This window comes from Poecilia mexicana, unplaced genomic scaffold (assembly GCF_051168715.1).
Source record: "Poecilia mexicana isolate PSO_F unplaced genomic scaffold, ASM5116871v1 scaffold_8, whole genome shotgun sequence".
Classification (NCBI taxonomy): Eukaryota; Metazoa; Chordata; class Actinopteri; order Cyprinodontiformes; family Poeciliidae; genus Poecilia; species Poecilia mexicana.
In genome coordinates, this window is record NW_028263377.1 from 19,919,466 (window position 1) to 19,942,288 (window position 22,823).

At 38.2% G+C, this 22,823-nt stretch overlaps 1 protein-coding gene and 1 long non-coding RNA gene across 3 annotated transcripts; one reads left to right on the forward strand and one right to left on the reverse strand.

Moving 5' to 3' along the window:
- The first annotated feature begins 3,317 nt into the window (after nucleotides 1-3,317).
- LOC148158053 (heparan sulfate glucosamine 3-O-sulfotransferase 4-like) lies at nucleotides 3,318-4,643 on the forward strand. Its single transcript, XM_088007892.1, has 2 exons — nucleotides 3,318-3,322; nucleotides 3,989-4,643. Exons 1-2 carry the CDS (start codon nucleotides 3,318-3,320, stop codon nucleotides 4,641-4,643), a joined length of 660 nt encoding a protein of 219 aa, XP_087864018.1.
- An 11,095-nt stretch (nucleotides 4,644-15,738) lies between these two features.
- Nucleotides 15,739-18,579, reverse strand: LOC148158054 (uncharacterized). Of its 2 annotated transcripts, none has more exons than XR_015763897.1 (6): nucleotides 18,274-18,579; nucleotides 16,783-16,871; nucleotides 16,576-16,693; nucleotides 16,332-16,399; nucleotides 16,142-16,257; nucleotides 15,739-16,042 (listed from the first exon to the last, which is right to left on the reverse strand). It is a non-coding gene; the product is annotated as an uncharacterized LOC148158054 (long non-coding RNA). The 2 variants fall into 2 exon arrangements; XR_015763896.1 differs by having other exon boundaries at nucleotides 16,783-16,892.
- Nucleotides 18,580-22,823: the final 4,244 nt, after the last annotated feature.

Here is a 22,823-nt window from a genome sequence, read left to right on the forward strand (position 1 = left end):
TTGCCCTGAAATGATTTTTGTTTCATTTACGTATGCTGCTCTAATCACAGACATGTCACTCCTGGGAAATTATTTGCGTTATTCATTGCAAGCTGCCCACCGCATCTTTCCCTTCAAATGTCCACATTGACTTCTGTTTATAAATGGATGTTCAAACCCCTGATTGATACTGTCAGCACTACATTGGATAATACAATAAATGTTCACATACTCCTTATATCTAAATTGTTTGCCTGCAGTCAAAGAAAAAGTGAAACATATTTACTGACAGCATAGCTTAGAGAGAAACATATTTTGTATATAAAATGACTGAAGCTCCTCTCTTTCATTTCATCAGATTAATCTTATTCTACACTACAGACTTAAATATAATTCTATCTTTACAAATAAAATCTTCTCTTTTACTGAGTCAACACATATTTGCTTTACTAAAACGAGATGCTTGTATTTCAGTGAAACTTTCTCCAAGTTATGCACTTCAAGAACTCTCAGGCTTGTTATGAGTGTTGTCCTGTAGAAAAGTGGATTCTAGTTTACATTACACAGAGGAACGTTAACCCACTGATATTAAACGGCTAAAATTTGATCAATACAAATTAGAGGGGGCTTTTCATTTCCCTGTTTTGCTTTATCATTTACTTACAAGTAAATATGAGCTACTGGCATCAATAGAGATCATAAAAGACGGGCTAGAGAAAGTCTAGGTGAGAGCTCTGCGAGGGCATAAGAAATATGCTTCTAAATGTCCAAATACAAGGTAAAGACTTCAGGAATCTGAAGCAGATTCATGTTCCTGTTGCCACAGCTGGTATTATTATTAAAAGCTATGTTGTTCATGGAGCAAGGTTGATGAGATGCATAATGTGGATGGTTAAAAAGTGAGTTAAGCAATTTGTCTAAGACCTTCTAAGCTTCGCAGCAAGGTCAAGGTATATCACTTCCTGTCACTATGTCATTTTAAACCATTTTGTTAATTTTATTTGCACTCCTTCAATATTAAAAAGAGCAAAACATTAATATTAAGGTAAAGTTTGTTTATCCCATAGTGACACTGTAAAATATTACGAGGTGACACACCTGCTTCTTCCTCAGTATCCACATTTTTTTACCCATAAATACAAATACATAAACTGGAAACTGTGACACCAGTAGTTTTTAATGCAAATAATATGCAACCAAATCAGTAATAAAAAAAACAACTAAATGTGATTTGTGATCACCATGGCATAAATAATATTGGATGCTATTAAACATTTGTCGGTTTTAAGTTGTTTCAGAGGAAGTACTTGTTTTTTGTTGTTGTTTTCTGTGGAATGGTACCAACAAATTTCTGCATGTCTGTAAATAAGGACTTGGGCGTCCTCCACAACCCTTTTTGGTGTGGGTGTTTGGACATGGAGGAACCTTGATTATCTACCAAAAATCTCTCTTAACAAACATAAAAATGTAATATAATTGCAGTTAATGCATATTCTGAATGATGAATCAGCCTTTGGAGATGACTGGGCATCCTCCAGATTTGAATTGTGCAAAGAGTAGGTGTGAAGTGGATTTTCCCAGCCAAGTTGTTGTACGCAACTCTAATCCAACAGGGGACATGTAGTTTAAAAGAGTAATGTAGTCTTAATTTTAATGTATTGCTTAGGTTATTATTTCCCTAAATGTAATAAAGTTTTTTGCCAGCAACTCTTGATGAATGACTCATGCTTCTAAAGCACGGAGCATTAAATATTACTCATTAAAGAGCATGGGGCTGCATCTTCACACTTCTGCTTGCTATGTAAATAAATATATGGACATGTGTTAAAAATGCAAGAAAATAAATGTCGTGTGTTATATTCCCAATGTGAAACAGTAAACAGCAGATGGCCACGAAGGCCTCTTTAGCGCTATGGATTTTATCTAACTACCCACCTGAATGACCTGTGCTTGAGCATAGCAGCTGATGCAGAGAGAGGAAAAAAGTGAGAGTTAACTGTTTGCTCGTGTTTACTTCAGTTCCACTAGACTGCAAGGCCAGAGGAGACATTTGCCATGCATGAAGAAATTAGCTTGTTTATCAGCGTTTTGATTTCCATCCCGCCTCGCCATCCCACTGACATTTTAGACGTACATGATCCATGACTGATTCCCAATCAAAAGCACAATGACAAAGTACTTTGCCTGTGCCGTTTCCATTGTTGCATAATTAAATGTTTGACGATAAGCACTGAGCATGATTAGGAAAAGGGCCTTGTTGTGTGCATGCTTTAAAAAAAATAACCTTGAACAGTGCACATCTGTCCTGTCAATTGGACATGCTCCAAAGATTGCCAGTGAGATATTACACCTCATGTCCATATTGGTTGCTTCAAGGTGATTTGAGGTGATATATTAGAGTTTTATTTATTTTTCCACTCCATGTTGATGTTGCACCCTCAGACCTCTCACTGTACTTTGGAGTTAAATAGAAGACAGCGCCAAAGTCCTTGAAAGGTTACAAAAATCTTTAGCCATTCATTACTGTAGGGGGGCAGGGGATGGCGAGTGAGGAAATATAATGAAAACTAATACTCTTTCTAGTCACCAAGCTATCTGTAGATATGTTTGATATCCCATTACAGGCCCAGAAGTAACCACAGTTCTATACTGTCAAGAGACAAACATAATCCAGAGGGAAATTACCCATCAGGAAGGCAATACTGCTACTGAGATGCAATTACCAGGCCACTTGTGAGACTTTCAGCCCAGTGTCCATGGATGAATGTGTGTGAGGGGGGTCGATATGTGCATAACAGCTCTTATGTTTAGCAGACTAAATTGGATTCTTTCTTGGAGAACAGTTAATTTAGAATATGTCCAAGATGCAAATGATTGATGTGACTATATGGTAACAACTGTGGGTTTGTGGTGCAGGGCAGTGTAATGGAAAAAAACATACTCCGGCAAGAGGGGGGTAAAAAAAAAAAAAGCTTTAATACTAGAATGATGGAGAAGTTATTGCAGACTTTCAGGATGGCTGGCTGGTTGTGCACACATTTTCAAAAGCACAGTCCTTGCTCCTGCTTCATTTTACATCACATCAAAAAAAAAAAAAAAAAAAATGACGCAGGAGCTGTGTTCATATGTGTTAGTTGTTAAATAATCTGCATGTCTCACACAGGATTTAGTGTACCAATTTAGCACTAAATCACATAGCCTACAAACAAAGAAAACCGCACGGATTGAAACGAACACGAGTGTAAACATTTGATAAGGTTTCGCCCATGGCAATCGCTATGCTTTATTATTGACATAAAAATGTAAACCACAGAAGGAAGATTTGCCCTTGCGCTGTCATGCTGTACGTATTATTTTACAGGCCTGGTGAGCTGAGCAGAACATTTAGGGCAATTGCAAATAGCTTCCCATTACCCCCCAGATAAATATCTCAACTTCAGGCCATTGCCAGCAAACTAGGAATCATTTCCTTTAATTTGATAATTAATTATAGCTGCCTTCCATGTAACCTTATATGTAGTACAGGGGGGGAAGAAAGAGCTGCTTTTACCTATTGCAATGGAAGTACATGTGGATAAGAAATAAAACTGCCTGCACGGAGTTTGAGCCTGGCATGCATAATAAATGTATGACAAAACAATACCCCAGGCACCCCAGTATTAATGATATGCAGTGAACTCATTATTAAAGTTCCAAAACAGCTCCTGGAGTAACACAGATGGAGTCAATTAAGCAATGAGCATACTTGCTTGCCTGCCGTTTCATCTTCCTTCTTTTATCTCTGGCATATTACTCCATGGATGTAATTAGCTGTATGTTTCTCCTTACAACATAATGTCCAGTGATAATACCAGTTATTTTCCCCTTGTAGTTTCAAATAATACTCTGCTAATAAATGTACAAAATTTGCTTTCACCATGTCCTTGGGTGTTGTATTTACACTGTGAGAGGTGTTGGGGATAATGCTATCCTAAGCAGCTCTTTTTTTGTGTGTTCCCTCTGTTCCCAGAGACCTGATGCCTTCTACGCTGGAGGGGCAGATCACCATGGAGAAGACACCCAGCTATTTTGTGACTAACCATGCCCCCAAGCGCATCCACTCCATGGCCAAGGACATCAAGCTTATTATTGTTGTGCGTAATCCTGTCACTAGAGCCATTTCAGACTATACACAGACCTTATCTAAGAAACCCGAGATCCCCACCTTTGAGGTTCTGGCTTTTAAGAACAGGACGCTGGGGCTTATAGATGCCTCCTGGAGTGCTTTGCGTATTGGAATATATGCACTTCACCTGGAGAGCTGGATGCAGTATTTCCCTCTTTCCCAGATGCACTTTGTAAGTGGGGAGCGGCTGATCGTGGACCCGGCCGGAGAAATGGCTAAAGTGCAGGACTTCTTGGGCTTGAAGCGGATTGTCACAGATAAACACTTCTACTTCAATAAAACTAAGGGATTCCCATGTCTAAAGAAGCCAGAGGACAGCAGCACCCCCAGGTGCCTTGGAAAGTCCAAAGGAAGAACTCACCCCAAAATAGACCCGGATGTGATTCGGCGGCTGCACAAGTTCTACAAACCCTTTAACATGATGTTCTACCAAATGACTGGCCAGAACTTTGAATGGGAGCTAGAGGAGGACAGCGTTTCCCGTAGCTCTCAGGACTAGCATGGCACCGCTGAGCCACACCACCAGCCTTCTCACTCAAACAACCGTTGTCCCACTTCATCTTAAGAGAGTACTTGAGTGCCCCAATCAATCATGGCTCTCCTTGCAGTTTGTGTATCCATTAGCAAGAGTTTACTGACATGCTTTTTCTTGAAGATGGCAAATCATTATTGTGTATACTAAACATAAAATATATTTATATTTGTGTAAATGAGATGATTTATTCCTTTTGTTTTTAAAGCATAGAATTGATAAAAAAAATCACATTGACTATGGCGATGCATGTGATGAGTTAAGTGTCCTTACCTCATAAGCCCTAAGGGTAAACTCTGCCCGTTTCTTCTCCCTTTACTTTCCTGCTATTTGTTGCCCTCACACCCACTCACCAGCATCCAGCACAAAAAAAGATATTCTATTTCAACTATCAAGGCCATGAAGTGCCCTGTGTTATTTCTTTTAACATGGCCTTGCTGCTTTGGAAGACAGAAAGGAGAACATATAAAGTACTATTATACTTTGACATGAGCTCATCCTTCATGTTGTCCATATTGTGAGTGGAGACAATCCTTTTAAGTTTACCAAAGTGTTCACTTACTCTGTTCTGCCACTGGTCTGGTTGCTCGGCAATTAATAACTGCACAAAAATTCAAGTGACTAGCTAGATCACACTGGCCATCTTTCAAGTATTGGATTTTTTTTCGGAGCAGTATTAAACATTAGCATACTGATGACCGTACACTTTAATGGGAAAGTTTCTGTTGCCCTGGTTTAATTTTAGAAATGAGTCCATACTTTTCTTGCGTGTCTGCCAGAACACAGCCAGCTAACTGCTATCCTTCTGTTTTCCTCATGACCCTTCTTTTGTCACATAATACATGTCAACAAGGGGGAAGAACAACACCACAGGACCGAGCAGGAGTTTGTTACCAAACATCTGCTGCAGCACGGTCCTCTGTCATTAGAGATTAATGGTGTGTTAAATAAACTGCTGCCGCTGGAACAAAGTCAATGTCAGACAGAATTTGCTGTCAAGGTAAAGCCACATACAGGCCCAGGTAAATTACCAAGCCATTACTGTATGTGCTTAACTTGAACGAGACCATTTCTGCCCGGTAAATGTGGTGTAACATGAAGTTTATTAGCAAAGGCATGATCAACAGGGTTTTGCTGTGAAATTAGCCATTTGCCCAAGCACTGAAGCACCATAACCCATCATCTTATTATTTTTTGTTTTGCATAACCCACTGTGTGTCTGTGCTTTGTCTCTGAACTTTTCATCAATTGAGACAATCAATACAGTCAATGAGTCAATAAATACAGTCTGCTTCACATCACTGGTTGCTACAGCTATGATGCATTGCTCTCTTAATTCTTCTTGTTCTCTTGCCATGGATGGCTGGATTGGTTCACTCTCTGCAGACCTCTCTGTCACCCCGGGGAGGCCGACACCAGCAGCTACTTACACAGAGCAATTGATTCAATCACAGTAAGCTCTGCGCTGCCCTTTACAGCACCAAGCCAGCACACTCACCTCGGAGTCGCGCCATTGCAGAGTTACAACTTCCACTTTGAGGCTTTTCTGTGCAGCCATCCCTAGGTGTTTTCCTGACAATCTCTCAGCACTTTTACCTCATTCCCATTTCTCTTCCCCCCCCCCGTCTCTCTGCTCACACGTGCTCTTCGTAGTTGGTGTTGCATGCAGGAAAGCAGTTTCACAAAGGGGCTCTGCTGTGAAGACAACCGAGTTGCAAGGATGACATATTAATCATACATTTAGAAGAAAGAAAAAAAAGAAATGTCATAATTTATTCAATAACATGGTCTCTTTGTGGTTTAGAACATGTACAAACCACCGTCTAACCCTGAAAGTCCCTCCTACTCAGTGTAAATATACTCAAAGAAATCCACAAAAGGCCCCCCACTGTGTTATTAGGACAGATGAGGACTCCATTTTCGTTCCATGAATATGCACTTTTGCTGTCATTTGCATTTTTCAGGATTACACGCTTGAGGGAATTTCTCTCCAAAGTGAAATGTGGAATCCAACCTCTCATTAAGAAAAACATATATGCATGTACACCTTTTGGGTTTATATACCCTCGGCTTGTTTTAGAATCAGTCAGGGCACTGGGGTACATCCTGCAACTATTAGAATACATAAAAGACATGCTAAGCTGCCCTTCATGTGCTCTCTCATGATTTGCGGTTTTCTTTGTCTTTTTTTTTCTCTCTTTTTTAAATGTCCTGTCCGGCAGCGTAGCACGCTGAATTTCTTTCTGAGTGTCAAGGGGAGACACAACAGATTTACTTTCACAAGCGGAGCATTATGGCTTTTGTTATGATGCTCCACTTGATGTATACTGCCTAAATGGAACTTTATTATAAATTGCTTTAGGTTTATTTCAAATGTAGTAGACGCGGAGACAGGAAAGAACGGAGAAAAGAAAGAGAGAAAGGTAACGAAAAAGTTTTAAAGGGACAAAAGGAGAAGTAGAGGTGAGAAAGAAGAATAAAAAGAGCACAAATGAACACCTGAGAAGTCTGCCCCGAAACCTGCAGAAACAGACAACGAAAAAGAGACAACAACAAACAACATAGCAAAATCACTGAAAAGTACATGGTACAAGCTAATATAAGATGTAATTAGTGGCAACCATGCCCCAACATAGAGTGAAAGTCATCTGAATCTAAACGTGGGTATGCGTGTGTGTGTTTGTGTGTGAAAAGGACAGAGAGAGAGAGAGAGAGAGAGAGAGCACTTGTGTATATAAGGCTTCTCCATAACAATGTTCAAGCACTCTTGCAGGGACAACATTGCAACCCAACATATTTTCAGCTAAATAATTTGTCATAATGATAAATTATAGTGATGGAGCATGATTCATGTGGTGACCCCCGACAATATGGTGCCTTACGTCCAGTGCAATATGCATATGGGCAGAGCTACGGCGCTGAGCGAAGTATGCTGGTCGCTCTGCTGGATGAGGACAAGTGACTGTCAACTCATCACACAAGTTCCATAGGAAATGAAAACAAAATGATTTAATTTAAATGTTGGTAATGTCGTGGATTTAAAAATTCCCACTGTCCAAGCGAAGGGACAGATCTTTTTTCTTCTCCTTATTTTTCTGTGTTTTTACCATCACCTGAATGTGAGGGGATTGATGAAGACGACACCTGCTGTAAGTGAACACACTCCAACTCAAAACTCAAACATCTATCTCTCTTTCCCTTCAGCATAACTCTTCATTTCCATCCGAAATTTATTCAAGCGCTGCCCTGGTTTGTGAAGTAGAAATAATTTTCCATGCATTTCAGAGCTGAAGCTGATGTTGACACAAGAACTGAAGCAACTGTATTAGTCATCACAAAGCCAAAAATCAAGGGGCTGAAATCATTTTCTATTGCACATGGTTCCAGTGGCCTCAGATCAAGAGTTCCTGCCATTTCCACAGATCAGAGTCTTTACCAGAAGTAATCATTCTCATCTAATGGTTCTTCCGGAGTCAGGAACTTCCCCTTTAACCACCTCAGGAGAGGAAAAGCATCCTCTCATAAATCTTGACTCGGTTCTTTCCTCTCCTCTGTGATGGGCAATTTTTCCATCCCAGCTGCCTGACTGGATTCTCTAGTTGTGACTTTTTTTACACAAAGTATTATTTACAATAGTTTTACTGTCACCTTTGGTGAAGGGGGAGACACGGAAGAGCGACGATAAGGCATATTTAAGATTTATTTAAACTTAAAGACTAAACCTGATTTGACAGTGTTCACCGAATTACAGACATAAAAACACACAAGAAACCCATACAAGACAAAGGAATGACTGGAACTTAAATACAATGTGGGACAAAAAACCAAACATCCAGACACCGATGGATTGTACTTCTAAAGAAGGAAAACCGAGATTTTGGGACTATTTCCCTTATGTATTGATATCAATGATTTGGTGTTTTAGAATTATCAAAAAACTTACTTTCCACACCCATTTTGCAAGAATACAGGTGGACTCACCAACAAATTAAAATACAAAAAAAAAAAAATTCAGTACGCTACAGCTAGTATTTTGCATTGTAAAGCTGTGCTGCCAATAACTTAATCACTTGTTGGTTTGAATTTATGTGATTTGTGTTCAAATTCAGGTTCAGTGGATGCACTGGAAGAAATTTAAAGACCCCATTTAAGCAAAGATGGCTTAAAGAGCAAAAAAAATAAATGCATGACGCAGTCCGTATCAGTGCTCACAGTTATCATCTAATAACCAATTAAACGGTAATCAGCAAAAGACAAACATGTTGATAACACAGACCAATAAATTGGGCGTATATAATTAATTTGTGTTTAATGACTGACAGAAAATGGCATTGGCTTTCTAAAATATGCAATGCAGATTAATCTGGTTGCAACTAAATGCCATTGATCCTGTGCTGCCCCAATAGTTTTACTTTATTAATTCTTATAATGCCAGCTACAGTTCCCTTGTTAACCCACTAATGCACACAAAATAATTTGACCTTGTTGCTTAATTATTATTTGTAGTGTTGTGTGTTAATGTGAATAAACACGTCATAATCTATGAAGTACTTATGATCTAATAAATGCATCTTCTTTTACTTTTTTCAGAGTGCTCAGAAGGTCTTTGAACATGCTCATAGCAACAACCAGTCAATGTATATCTCTACTTATGTAAAAAATAATGATCTAAAGGTTTTCACATTTGTCCAGTTCTTGCCACAGGCCACACACAGCTGCCTGGAGTCCCAAGTGCTGAAGGAGGCAATGCAATGACAGCTAACAAAGAAGAAGAACGAACACTGAATGACGTTAAACCAGGGAGAGAACTAAAACATGCAGGATGCCGGCCCTCGAGGACCAACTCTGGGCACCCCCGTGCTAGCGAATAAGCCAAGGAGATGTCATATCAGATAAAAAAAAAACAAAAAAACTATTGATTATTTTTAAATAAATCTTACAAATATGCTTTACTCTATAAGCATGCTATGCTTGTACTGTCCTGAACACTCACACTGATGAGATTTTTCTCACCTTGCCTTTACAGAAACTAATTAGTACTTATGGGGAGTGGGTGTTGTTAATAGGTAACTTAAACTTGGGCTGTGTTAAAAACTATTTAAAAAAGTGTTAATTTTTCTATTGGTTTTAGTTAAAAATTATGTTAAAAGTTGTATATTTATTCCTTTTACACTACTTGACTGAACAAAGGCATGTAAAGAGCAAGAATAAATCTGATATTACACTATCACAATGAGGAGAAACATTTTCACAGCTACAGGCACTCAGTTCCTGTCCATCGGGAGCTAGTGTCCTGCAGGTGTTTGATCCTAACTGACAGTTAACAAGCCACACCTGGTCTGTATCTGCTTGGCACAAGTCGTGGCACATTAACCATCAAGGAGGATCAGAGGGAGGATCAAAAACTTTGAGGACACCAGCCCTCCGGGAGAAGTTTGCAAGCTCTGGGCCAAAACAAGCGAAAAGCTAGACTCCTAACATTTCACTGGTGTGAAATTATTTCTGTAACATCCTCCTCTGTTAATCAGATTGAGATGTATAAAGAGAAAAACAAGTATGAGCACGTATGTATGAAACTAGGTTTTCATAAAATGTAATATGTCCTTGAACTAGCTTTTAGTATATTGCTTCTTAATTATTTCTTAAACATAAAAAAGCGCATTTATACCTGTTGATTTCATTATTTTGAAGTCTTTTTAAAGCAAACTGATGGATTAAGATTTTTCTAAAATTAGCAAAATTCCTATCCAAACTAAATGTCATTTTACCTTATGAAAGAAATGTTGCTACACTCTGGTTGGGAGGATTACTATCTGCCTTAATGTTTATGTAATTTAGAACAAATGTTACATATGTCATATATATGTTATGTTAAATAAGTGAGAGTAAAAGAAATATCTGCAGTGAGACATGATTTTCAGTATATTTTAATTAGAAAATATTCTACTAAAAGCACTTTTTTATGAAATGTGCCTTGCAAACTATTATGCTTGCAGCTGATGTCTTGAAAACAATGTTGACTGCTAGTCAGCTAGAAGACAAAATCAGCATCAAATAACCATTTCCTGAGGGAAAATGGAGTTCCAACAGCTGAGAGACCAATTACAGAAGCAGTGGAGGTACATTCTGGATAGTTAGGAAACAGTATTTTTCTGGTAACAGTGTGCATGTAAGCATGGCAGGATAATGGTAAAAACAAGCACTTCTATCTAAGCGCAGAGAAGTGCCACTTGGAATAATTGCGGCCGGTTCCCCTGTTCCACCGTTCTTGCTCAAAACTGAAGTATCTCCAAACATTTCTGTCCATTATATAAATTCACAACTTACAAAACTTGGTAAAAAAAAAAAAAAAAAAAAAGGTAAAATAACACCAGAATCTTATTTAAATATTGTCAATTACCCTAACAACACATTATATATAATGTCTTATATATAATAATTATATATAATGTCTTATACAAAACTTTGTAATTTAATTCTTGTTACACCGTAACAAGAATTAAATTACAAAGTTTTGCTTATTTGTAGACTGAATGATTATACAAGCAACTATGGATAAAATGCAAAAGGCTTAAAAATGGGGGTCAAAAACATGAAATAAACAATGGACAACTCAAAGCACCCAGAAAAATTATTTCTCATTTAAATTTAATTTAAATTATTTCTCATAAGCAAATGAGAATTGGTAGATCAGTTATCATTTGCATTATTTATTCACAAACAAACTAATTTCACCTTGATCAGCGTTTTTGTGTTGTAAAAGAAACTTAAATACGAAACATGGTGTTACATACATAAGCTGAAAAGTGCAAACATGGTATAGACGTAAACTAAATGTAAATTTCAAACTAGGAAATATATAAGATAATTTAATGCAGTTTTTCCAACACAAAGCTGAAAAATATGCACATAAATAAATTTATAGTGTTGGATTTAAAACTGAAACTGAACGACTATTACTTCTTCCTGAGATATGTCTTTGTCTGTTCTCCCATTAATAACAGCCAATGCATCTCATTGGAACTGTTCATTATTTAAATGAATACATAGCAGCTTTTGGAAAAAAAAAACTAAAGCTATGAGAAGCAATTAGTATAATTCTTCTATTACAAACACTAAAAATCCACCCCAGAAATTATATGTGCTCATAATTCATAGTAATAATTTGCAAGAAAGTTGACCCGGATTGCTTGGTAGTAATGATCTTAGATCCTTTACTCTAAGAGAACAACAGGTACACCTGGACCATATTGTTGAATGGTGAATTTAACTTTGAAATCCAATTAGAATAAAAACACCGTGTTTTGAGATCTGTTTCATGTAAACCCAACTTTCTTGTACAACAACAACAACAAAAGATGCTTCACTCCAGTCCATTCAGATCTTTCATTGGCTTTGACCTCCATTACCATGGCTTGCTCGGTGCAGAACGTCTGGTCAAGGGCTCTACCAACAGATGCATTATTTTTCTAATCAATACATTCACATCCCAGACAGTCCTGCTTTGAAACACAACTAATTTTGTTATCAATCCATGCAGGTAATGATCTCATTAATTCACTGTTGATTCATTTTCAGCTGAGTGGATATTAACCTTTAGCCAGTAATCATTAATTCTCTGTGGGAGAGGTGTGGTGCGCTGTGATTGGAGCTGCATAAACAAAACAGTTATTAGAATCCCGACAGTAGAGGTCCTTCTTGATGTCCAGCTGACTTCTAACACTCAGATGATTGATTTATTGATCGCAGTACGCTTCAACCACCCGAGTTGCTCATCACTCATTTCACACGGCCAAGTTCTGGCCCAGAAGTGATGAGGGGAATCATTTGTGCTGCTTTGTTCAGCCATGCGTGTGTTTTCAGGACAATTATTATGCTCTGAATATTCATAGCTCTGTAGTTGGGGATTTATCTGGCACCACCTGGTCAACATATTCCACTTAGCCTAATCACGCAACCTAATTTTTCAAAAACGTGGGGCTCTTTATAAAAAGCCAGTAAAAGCCTAACCACGATAACTTTGCTTTCAAACACTGATTTTGTTTTCCTTCAATGAAAACAGCAGAAAACAAAATTATGGAGAATGCCCTGCAAGTAAAAAAAAAAAAAAAAAAAAAGTCAGCTACAAGAAAATTATGAAATTAACTTTTCTATCTAAACTCTTGAGAGAAAAGGGAAGCATTTATGTTTTCTCGAAAACAGCAACTACACCGGTGATTAAATGCCTCAACCTTGATGAAATAGGACTGTACAACTGTACTGTGTTGCTATCATTAGAACAAGTATTAGTGATTCTTCTTGGAAAAAAAAATCTGTTTCTCTGCTCTGCTTCATTTCATGAGGAGTGTAATTTAACATTTTAGTCTTGGGTTTCTGTTATTTTGTGAAATCCTCATTCCTTACCTTGTTTTTTTAATATGCAGATTATATTCATACGTCTCTTAGATGGTACGTTTATGCAGGTTGCTATGGTTCAAAGTGGTTGTCTCTTTACCGATGTTTGCATGGTCTATGTTGCGTCACAACGTGTTGTAGTTAATTACTACCTTTTTGAGACAGCTACAAACACATCCACATATTTATTTGTAATGCCTTGCTGCTGACATGTGCTATACAAATAAAATTTGATTGATTGATTGATTTCTGTAAAAACATGTAAGTATTATATTCATTTTCATCAGTTATACCTTATTCCTTTATAACATGTCAGTGTAGAACAAAATCTCTGAAATCAAAAGTTCTACCAGTGAGTTTGGTTGTAAACATTACCTTTGCCACACTTGGATGCTTTGCAGTCATGCATAAATGCTTAAAACAGCAGCTGCACTTGTTATGAGGAAAACAAAGCAAGTCGCTAATTAAGTATATGCAGAGGCTCATTTTGAAGGCAACTATTTTACGCATTTACCTGACTTCCTTCTTTGTACACGGGAGAAAACATGCTTCTAATCAATGTTTGGTTAACCAGACCTTGGGCCGTAAACAGCCTAGCACTGACGCCTGGGCCACAAACTGTAAAGCAGCAAAGCATTCACCTAAAATCTGAGCATCAACTTAGATTTGACTTGACACTTTTGATTAATAAGGCTGATGGTGATAATGTGGTATTCTACATCTGACTCAAGATGAGTTCTGCTCCGCTGATTGGCTGATTAATCAGCTATCAACTTTGTAATGCTTCAAATTTATTTTTATTTAAGGAGGCTTTAGATTTTTGATTGACCTGCATCCATGTAGCACATTGGCATGAACATTAAATTGGTGCAAATGACATAAAATAATCTGTGTACTTTTTGTCTAATTTTGAATTATGACTCAGTGGCAGCCACACTATTTGGCAACGTTGGTAAAAATGAGTAGCATGCAGAACAGGCACAAAACTGTCTGTTCTTGCAATCGTATAATCTCACAAAGAAATTCTTTCAAATGTAGCCTTTGATTTGAATCCCTTCGTTCAGAGGTGAGAAAAATCCCATTTTAAGAAATGATAGCACTCACACAACTTACTCTTCTTTTATCACATTTCTCAAGTTTGCAGCAGACAGATCTTTGGGCAGTTACTTTTGCACAGTCTCTCTATTTTGTCTAGAGTCGTGGGTCATCTGTGCTCCTTTCTTCAGAGTACAACTGTTTTTCTACAGTCTGGACACTGAGAGCCATTGAATATGGTTGTGTCTGGTGAACCATTCCTGAGTCAGCCATTTGTTGTGAAACATTATCCCATTGAAAAAGCCAATCATAACATATTTTCAGCTTTTTAACAGAGGTGAAGTTTCTATTTCATAAATCCTAGAATGTGCACTCCATTGGAAGAGAAGCAAGCCCTCAGTGACACTCCACCATGCAGTGGACATGAGATTATTTTATGTAAATTCGTCTTGTTTTTGATGCAAGATGACCAACTTGGATTGTTTATTTTAAAAAAAACAAAAAAACAATCCTAGTCTTATTTGACCAAAGTGCACCGTTCAAGTCAAAGTCCAAGTGCAGTTTAACAAACTCACAATGTTTACATTTACTGTATGATGTTAGGAGACAAAAAGCATTTTGATGGCATGAATTAAATGTAAATCAACTGCCTGACTCTACTAAAAGTAGTCATCAACTTCTAAATCCTCCCTTAGGTTTGTTTGTTTTTGTTAAGTTTTTGTTTTTCAAATGTTTTTCTGAGAAGTAAAGGAAAAATATAACCTCAAACAGCATGTGGCACGTGGAGCCGCAGTCATTGGATTGGAAAACAGCGCAGAAAAGTAAGACAGTCACCGTGGGCTGGCCTATGAAATATAAATGAAAGACGTGTCAATATGGTTTACCTCGCTCATCTTAAATAAAACCTTGGTCTAAGCTGTATGGGGGAGAAGACTGCTCTTTCATTCCAATATGTTAGATTGCCTGTTGTTACTTTTGGCCATGGCAGCAGTTTGCATTCTCCATCATCGTGGTTTCCCTGCTAATTGCCTCACAATGACACACCTCTGCACCAGCGGTACCTGTCTCAGTCAGGAGATAAAGTTTGAAGGAGTACACTTGACCCCGTAAGTGGCAGCCATAAATCTTACGGTGGAGGAAAGCATCCCAGTTTTGAATGCAAATAAGACCAGAATCGTGATTTGAGGTACTGAGTGGAGCAGAGTCAGACATGCAGCACTTCTCAGAGCAGATGGTTACAGTCTTGATCTAAGATTCAATTTATTCCTCCACCTCAGGGCTTGTTACATCTTCTATAATTTAACGTTTTACTGATGTTGTTTAATGCACTCTACACAGTAAAAACTGCTGGGTTAAAAATAACCCAATACGTAACCCAGCGCTGGGTCAAATATGGACCGACCCAACGCTGGGTTGTTTTAACCCAACTGGGTTGGGTTGAGGGTTTGACCCAGCACATTGGGTCATGGCAACTAACCAAACATTGGGTTAAATTGACTTGTTTAAATTGGTTAAACTGACCCAAAATTGGGTTGAAATTCATAACCCAACACAAGGGTTATTATACCACTATAGTTGGGTTAAAAAAAATTATTTTAAATTTCACTATATAAAAACAGGATTAAAAGACATATGAATTTAAAGCTTCTTTTATTTCCACATGATACATATATAGAGCCAGCAATTTCATTTACAAAAGTTACAAAACATAAGTAGTTAAATCACTTCAATTCATTTGGCTACAACTCCAGAAGTATCTGTTACTCCATATTAGAAAACATTTAATGAAAAAAAGTCTGTTTTAAAGCAAACTACAAGTAAACCTTTCAGCCATTAAACAAGGAGCATTTTTAACGACTTAGCATTTTGCCTGTCTCCCTGCATGAGGACATGCAGGTTGTCACATTTTGTAGATGCACCACCAGGTTTGTCCCAACCTGATGGAGAGAGAAGACAGAAAAAAACAGGCCATTAGTGATGAACTTATATAAACAGCAAACAATTTGAGCATGATTCAGAGATGAATGTTGACTTACAGGCTGGATATCAATGAAAACATCTGAACTTCCAGGTTGATGGATCTGAAACTCTTCTCCCAAATGTGTAAGTAGGGAGGAGCACTGGCAGCAGCTGCAGGGCTACATCATCTTGTCTGCATGGCAAACATAAGCTTGTGTTAAAATGTTAAATGTTAACAGTTTATAAACATCTCTTGAGCTTCAATACCTTAAGGGAGAAAATTCATGTTGTTGAGAAGACGGCCGCTCCTTTCTCTTCTTGGCCATACAAAAGATCTTCGTTGAGAACAAGAGAGAGAAGCACAAAAACAGGCCTTTAGTGAATTTAAAGGTAAAGGGCTACATTCTCAAAAACTAATTTCTGACTGATTCTAGTTTAACACAAAACCTCACTATTGAATGTGATGCACTTAAACAATCTGAGCATTATTCAGAGATGAAGGTTGACTTACAGGCTGGATATCAATGAAAACATCTGAATTTCCAGGTTGATGGATCTGAAACTTCTCCCAAATTAGTAAGGTGGAGCAGGAAAGGGTACTGGCAGCAGCTGCAGGACTACATCATCTTCTGTATCAAACATAAGTTAGTGTTAAAATGTTACAGTAACTAAAAAGCATGACAGCATTTTAGAGAACATTTCTTCTGAGCTACAATACCTTGAGGGAGCAGACTCATGTTCCTGGTCATGCAGAAGGTCTTCGTTGAGAACAATGAGTTTGGGTTTCGCTTAATTCTCCTGAAGATCCTGGATGTAAAATTACAAAATCTATCAGAAAAGACAAAATCACAAATCAAACTTTAAGAATGACTGAATTAAATCTTATAGCTGTCTCCACTGCAAATAACTTGTAATTAGCCAGCAATTTCAAATGCTCAGAGTAATTTTATGTTCCTAAAAATAAATATAGCACTTAATAAAATAAAATGACATATAATTTAATTTAGAAGTAAAACTTAACACAAACTTAGTGCTGAATAACTTTCAGCACCAACTTTAAATAAATGTATTTGTAATTAATACCGTGTTTCCCCGATAGTATTACGTATTGTCTTACGTATTGTAAGACGTATCGGGGGTTTCAGGGGGTTCGGCTAATATAAGCCGTACCCCGAAAGTAAGACATATGTCTTACTTTTCGGGGAAACACCTCTCATCTAGCTGCGCGCCGCCTCCTGCCCACGTCCGCACCGTCCCCCTCTCCATACGTCACCGCGTCTGCCACCTCCCTCTGATCTTAATGAGCGCCGCCTCCTGCCCACTTCCGCGTTTTATGGTTAAAACAAAAAATTCGACAATTTTTTTCCAATATAAGACATGCCCCGAAAGTAAGACATAGTGGGGCTTTTGGGGATAAAAAGAAAGTAAGACACTGTCTTACTTTCGGGGAAACACGGTAGTAACAATAATAATAAAATGAGCAAACATTAACATTAGATATTGTCTTAGTTTTGCTTTTAATTCGTTGCCTAAAACCAGCGGGAGTTTGAAAGCAATGTGCCGGGAGACGGTCGTTCTCTCTCGGCTTAACGAGCCGCTCCGCCCGGTCAACTGACAGAGAGGGCGAGACGAGCCGGCGGCTGGAGGGGAGCGATAAGTCTGAACACGTCCGAGCATGTTTGTAATTAAGCTATATGTTAATAAACCGAGCGCATAATTCAGGTTTACACAACTAATTTATCGCCTAATAACTTTGCAAAAGTTATTTTATTTTCAAAAAGCATAATATACCCACATTATTAAAGCTCTGCTCGCTCTCCTCCGCCATGACTGCTGGTGTTCGAACACGTAGCCTCAGCCCGCTGACGATGCGCGCGCATATTGCAAAAATCAGGGGACAAACCGTCAACTACCTTTTCTTTTAAAACTAAATCGATTTTTAAAAAATTGACTATGTTAAGTTACGAACAAATATGATTGAGGTTATATTAAAAACTGAATTTAATTTACTTGACAAATTGTGCCCTTCCCCTTCATCTATTTTTCCCCAACATCCGTGTTGTAGCAACACCGAAGCTCTTTGTCAGAGGAACCTACCGTAATAAACATTTTAAATAACCATAAAAATAAATATCAAACATGTTTGAAATAAATTCAATTTATGTATAAAATTCTATAAACGTTGAAACTTTATCTTCTTTTTACTTACCATGTCTTATTTCAAAGTAGAGGAGAAGTCCGATATGCAATGTTCACAGTCATGTTGAAAATGGAGGCTTGTGAAGAGGGGCGTGGCTTCTTCCAAGTTTCATCTTTAACCCAACCGTTTGGGTAAATCTACCCACCCAACTCCTGGCCCAACAGAAGTGTGCAAGATGTAGACTTCCGATAAATTTCTGACCCAACTCATGAGTTATGAATTTTGACCCAATATTTGGTCAAACTAACCCAACCTATGACCCAACAGCTTCAACCCAGAAATTGGGTTATGAAAATAACCCAGCATTTTTTACTGTGTATGTGTTCTGGTCCTTTGCCTTGAAAATCCAAGTTGTACAGGCCTTTAATGGTCTTTGCACAAGTTCCTAATACATTTAATTGCAAGGAGGAGGCTGAAATCTTGTAATGTAGTCCAATTTTTTGGACAAAACTTTCATTTTGTTTTCCCCAAAACAACACAAATCAAACAATTGATTGTGTTTAATCTTTTAGTGTGTAAAGCATCATGTCAATAGGTTTGTTCACTGCTACCCAGTCTGTTGCAAGCACTGCATGCCAATGCTGACAATGCATAAATGATGCAGGAGTCAAAGTCATGTCAGGTTTTAGCCTCGAGCAATCCAACTCCAGAGCAAAATACAGCAGACCAGTGCTGAAGTGAAGAAAAACATGGTTAGAGCCAGAAAACATAAAATATGCCCCCCCGCCCCAAGAAGATTGCATTATGTGTATGTTTCTTGAATCAGTTGGGAATACGGTTTCAGGAGATTTATTATAATGAGCATCCTTGGAATCGTACAGCAGCGAGCAGGTATTCTTGGCCTGCAGTCCATGGGGTCAAGCAATATGAATGTTTAATATATTCAACAAACAAGTGTTTCCTGTTTTCAGGAAGAGCCAATTTGTGGATTTCACACGAGAGAGCATGCATGCAAAGACTGTTTATAATCAAGGAAAAAGAAGTGGATTCCCAGAGATGCAGAAAGATCCTGCAAACTATTGATTAGTCTTCTACCTGAGAGGAGCAAATCAGCACAAACCTTCGCATAGGTAAAGGCACTGACAAAAGTTTAAAGAGAAATATTTTCGAAAGGAAGATGTAAATTAAAGCATTCCCCCCTTTTCTGAAAACTGGTAGGGCAAACACTAATTTGAATATATACAAAAAAAAATCTTATCATTTACCGTATTTTCCGCACTATAAGGCGCACCGGATTATAAGGCGCACCTTCAATGAATGGCCTATTTTAGGACTTTTTTCATACATTAGGCGCACCGCATTATAAGGCGCATAGAATAGACGCTTCATACTCTATTATTACACATCCACATTAATAAAGAAATGGTCCCCGAGTACTTTATATAGTAGGCTGGCCCAGTCGTTTCACTCACGGTGTTGGTGTTGCGATATTATGCCCAACTGCTTTCTGGGTAACACAGACCAACCGACACGCTGCCGCTGCAGTCTCTGTCTCTCTTCCCCTGCCCCTCCCCCCCTGGCTTTAAATGTATTATCAAACTTTATTAACAAACCAGTGTTCTGACAACTATCCCAGCATGCACCGCGCACTTCTTCTTCTACGGGGGAAAAAGAAGTTGGCGGCTGCTTACCGTAGTGGACCAACTACGTAAGCAGCCTACTGCATGTCTGTGTAAACATGACGTCTTTCATTTCGATCTGAGTTAATTAGCGTAGCATTTCTGCCGGATTTTCACAACATATCAGCCACGACAATGGACAGGGGAACCAACAAGTTCATGTCATCTTTTTTGGACGACATCAAGGTGTTTGAGCCACTGGATGCCTCCAACATTGTGCGCGTCACAGCTGAAAGCTACCGATAGATGAGGAAAACAGCAGATCCTCACACCCTCAGCATAAATATAGCTGTGGACAAGATCACTGATGCCTATTGTTCTTGCAAGGCTGGGTAAGTCGGCATTCATGGTTTTGAATGTACATTAGCATATGTTTACTACTGTAGCTTGTGTTTGTGAGACAGTCACGCACGTGGTAGCTGCACTGTGACCTAAAATGGGCATTAGCCAATGAAACGCGGCCCCTGTGGTAAGGTCCGTTGCTGGACCTGTTGTGGCTCAATATTGGTCAATATATAAGGCGCACCGGATTATAAGGCGCACTGTCGGCTTTTGAGGAAATTGAAGGTTTTTAGGTGCGTCTTATAGTGCGGAAAATACGGTAATTGAAAACAGTCAGCAGCAGAAATCACAGACAGTAAGATCTGGATGACTTTAATGCAGATTAAAAGGACAAGGCTCACATACGGGACTAATTTAGCAGAAGCTACCCATAGACAAAACCGACAAACATGAAACAAAGCAATAAGTTGTTGTTGAAATATGTTATAACGCCTGTGCTAAATTAAATGCTCTGGTTAAGCAAAAATATTTCCGATGGCTTCAAGGCTAAAAATATGTCACTATTTGATCTCAAATTATTTTGTAAGGATTTAAAAAAAAAAAAAAACCTTCCTTAATAAAGAGAACATTTATTTGCAGAAAGTCAGTCTGCAGAAAAGTGAATGCATCTCGCCACTATGACTGAGTGTCCAAAGGCATTTACTGTGTTGTGACTTGAGTCAAGTGGAAGCCCGAGGCCATGCAGACGCTAAAACATTTTGAAAGCCATTACAGCTCCTTAAAACTCCTCACCAACCCACCTTTAAATGCGGTTTGTTTCCTGACCCATTTTTGGAAAAAAACAAAACAACTTGACATTGGCGGTTCCCCACGGTTTAGGGAAAAGGTTACAAATTTGATATCTAAAATACATCTTTCTGCAATTTGAGACTGATTTTGTAGCAACCAGAAGGTTCCAGTGGATAGGAAAGCACACCTCCTAAAACAACACGCAGCACTTTACCTTTCTATTTTAACACCAGCTCCCAGGCTGGAGCTTCTAATTGTAAAGTGTTTGATTTGGCTTAGAGTCAAACCCCATGAATTCTGCACACAAGCACAGTATGGTCCTGTATATTTTTGTCATCACAGTTCATACTAAGCAAGAGCAACTGCTCAAACACTGTAGAGAGGATCTCATGCCAACATCTCTGCATGTATTAACTCCTCGCACCACTTCCTGATTAAAAAGAAAAAAAAATCCAGAGACTTCCCCATCTCAGCAGAAATGATTGAACTTCACTATGTTTAAAGGAAAAAAGAATTACAAGGATGACAGAGCACTATTAAGAATGTATTCATTTAAGTGGATGTTTTGCACTATTAAAAAATGACATATTGCTTGTAGGTATTCCAGCTTCCCAAGCTGCATTTGCTTTGGAATATTTCAAGCATACTCTACAAAAAAAAAAAAAAAAAAAAAAAAAAAATCCACGAATAGGTTAATCTACAAAGACTGAACTGCAAATAGGCAGGTGTTCAATGTACCAGAAAAAAAAAAATTCTGGATTTTTTTTTTTTTTAAGATATATCTAGTGTCCTGGACCGAATCTGAAAGAAGATATGGAGGGCCCAATAACGATTGTGTAAACAAGATGTGCCTCATAAATCTGGGATATTTGCAGAGTTTTTTGTAGTGTAGAGATGTGGCAGACTTTTATAAAGAACACTGAAAGCTGAAACTGAATCAAAAGGTGATTTGACAAAGAATTACTTGGAGTGAGAAAATGAACACAACCATTGCAACTTCTTATCATCTGCATTTTTCTTCCACAAACGGTTTGTTGTTTAAGTTGAATAGTGCAGGATATACACAGAACACTAAAGAAGGAGGAACACAACACATCTTAATATTTTCTGTGGTCTTATTTTTACATTTCAAAAACCTTCACTCTACTTTGTGGCTCTAATAAACACACACACTGATGCTTTAAAGTAATTTTGTTCTGGAGCCAAAAGCAAATGTTTGTGCAGCATGCCCAGACAGTCCCTCTGTTGTTTACAAAGCTTAGAAATAAACTTGAAAGGAACACATTCCATGCAAACCAGAATATTAAGATTCTTATTACAAAATATATATATTTTTTTTTGTTTCAAGTCAGAACTCTCAATTTTTATATATAGCTATAACAAATTGAGGTTACCCTGTGCCAGTATAAAACATTGTTTAGTTTCTGTGGAAGTACTGTTGCCTGTTTTTGAGGAAGAAAAAACAAAAAACTTTCTCAGTAGCTGCAGTGAGCCACAGATGACAAGGTCAGAAGGAGATGGCAAAGAAGTCTTAATTAAAAGTCGCTGGTGATGCGACCCAAATTCAGCGTGACCAGTCATTTCTTTACTGACAAAGAATCATTACATTAGATGTCAGAGACGGATCAATATTCTGACAGGGTGAGGTACCCTCATTCCCATCCCACTCTCCGAACCTATGCATTGACTGCGAACCCAAAGCAACAAGAAGGATGAGGTCAAAGATTTGTTCAAATCAGCACCTCCATCCCCGCAGCTAAGACAGGGGGAATCACTCTTCGTTTGTCGAGGCAGACTGTACCAGCGAGGCATCATTAAATTCCTTCTCACTGCTTATTGTGCATAATTCATATTCAGCCGCTGAAATAT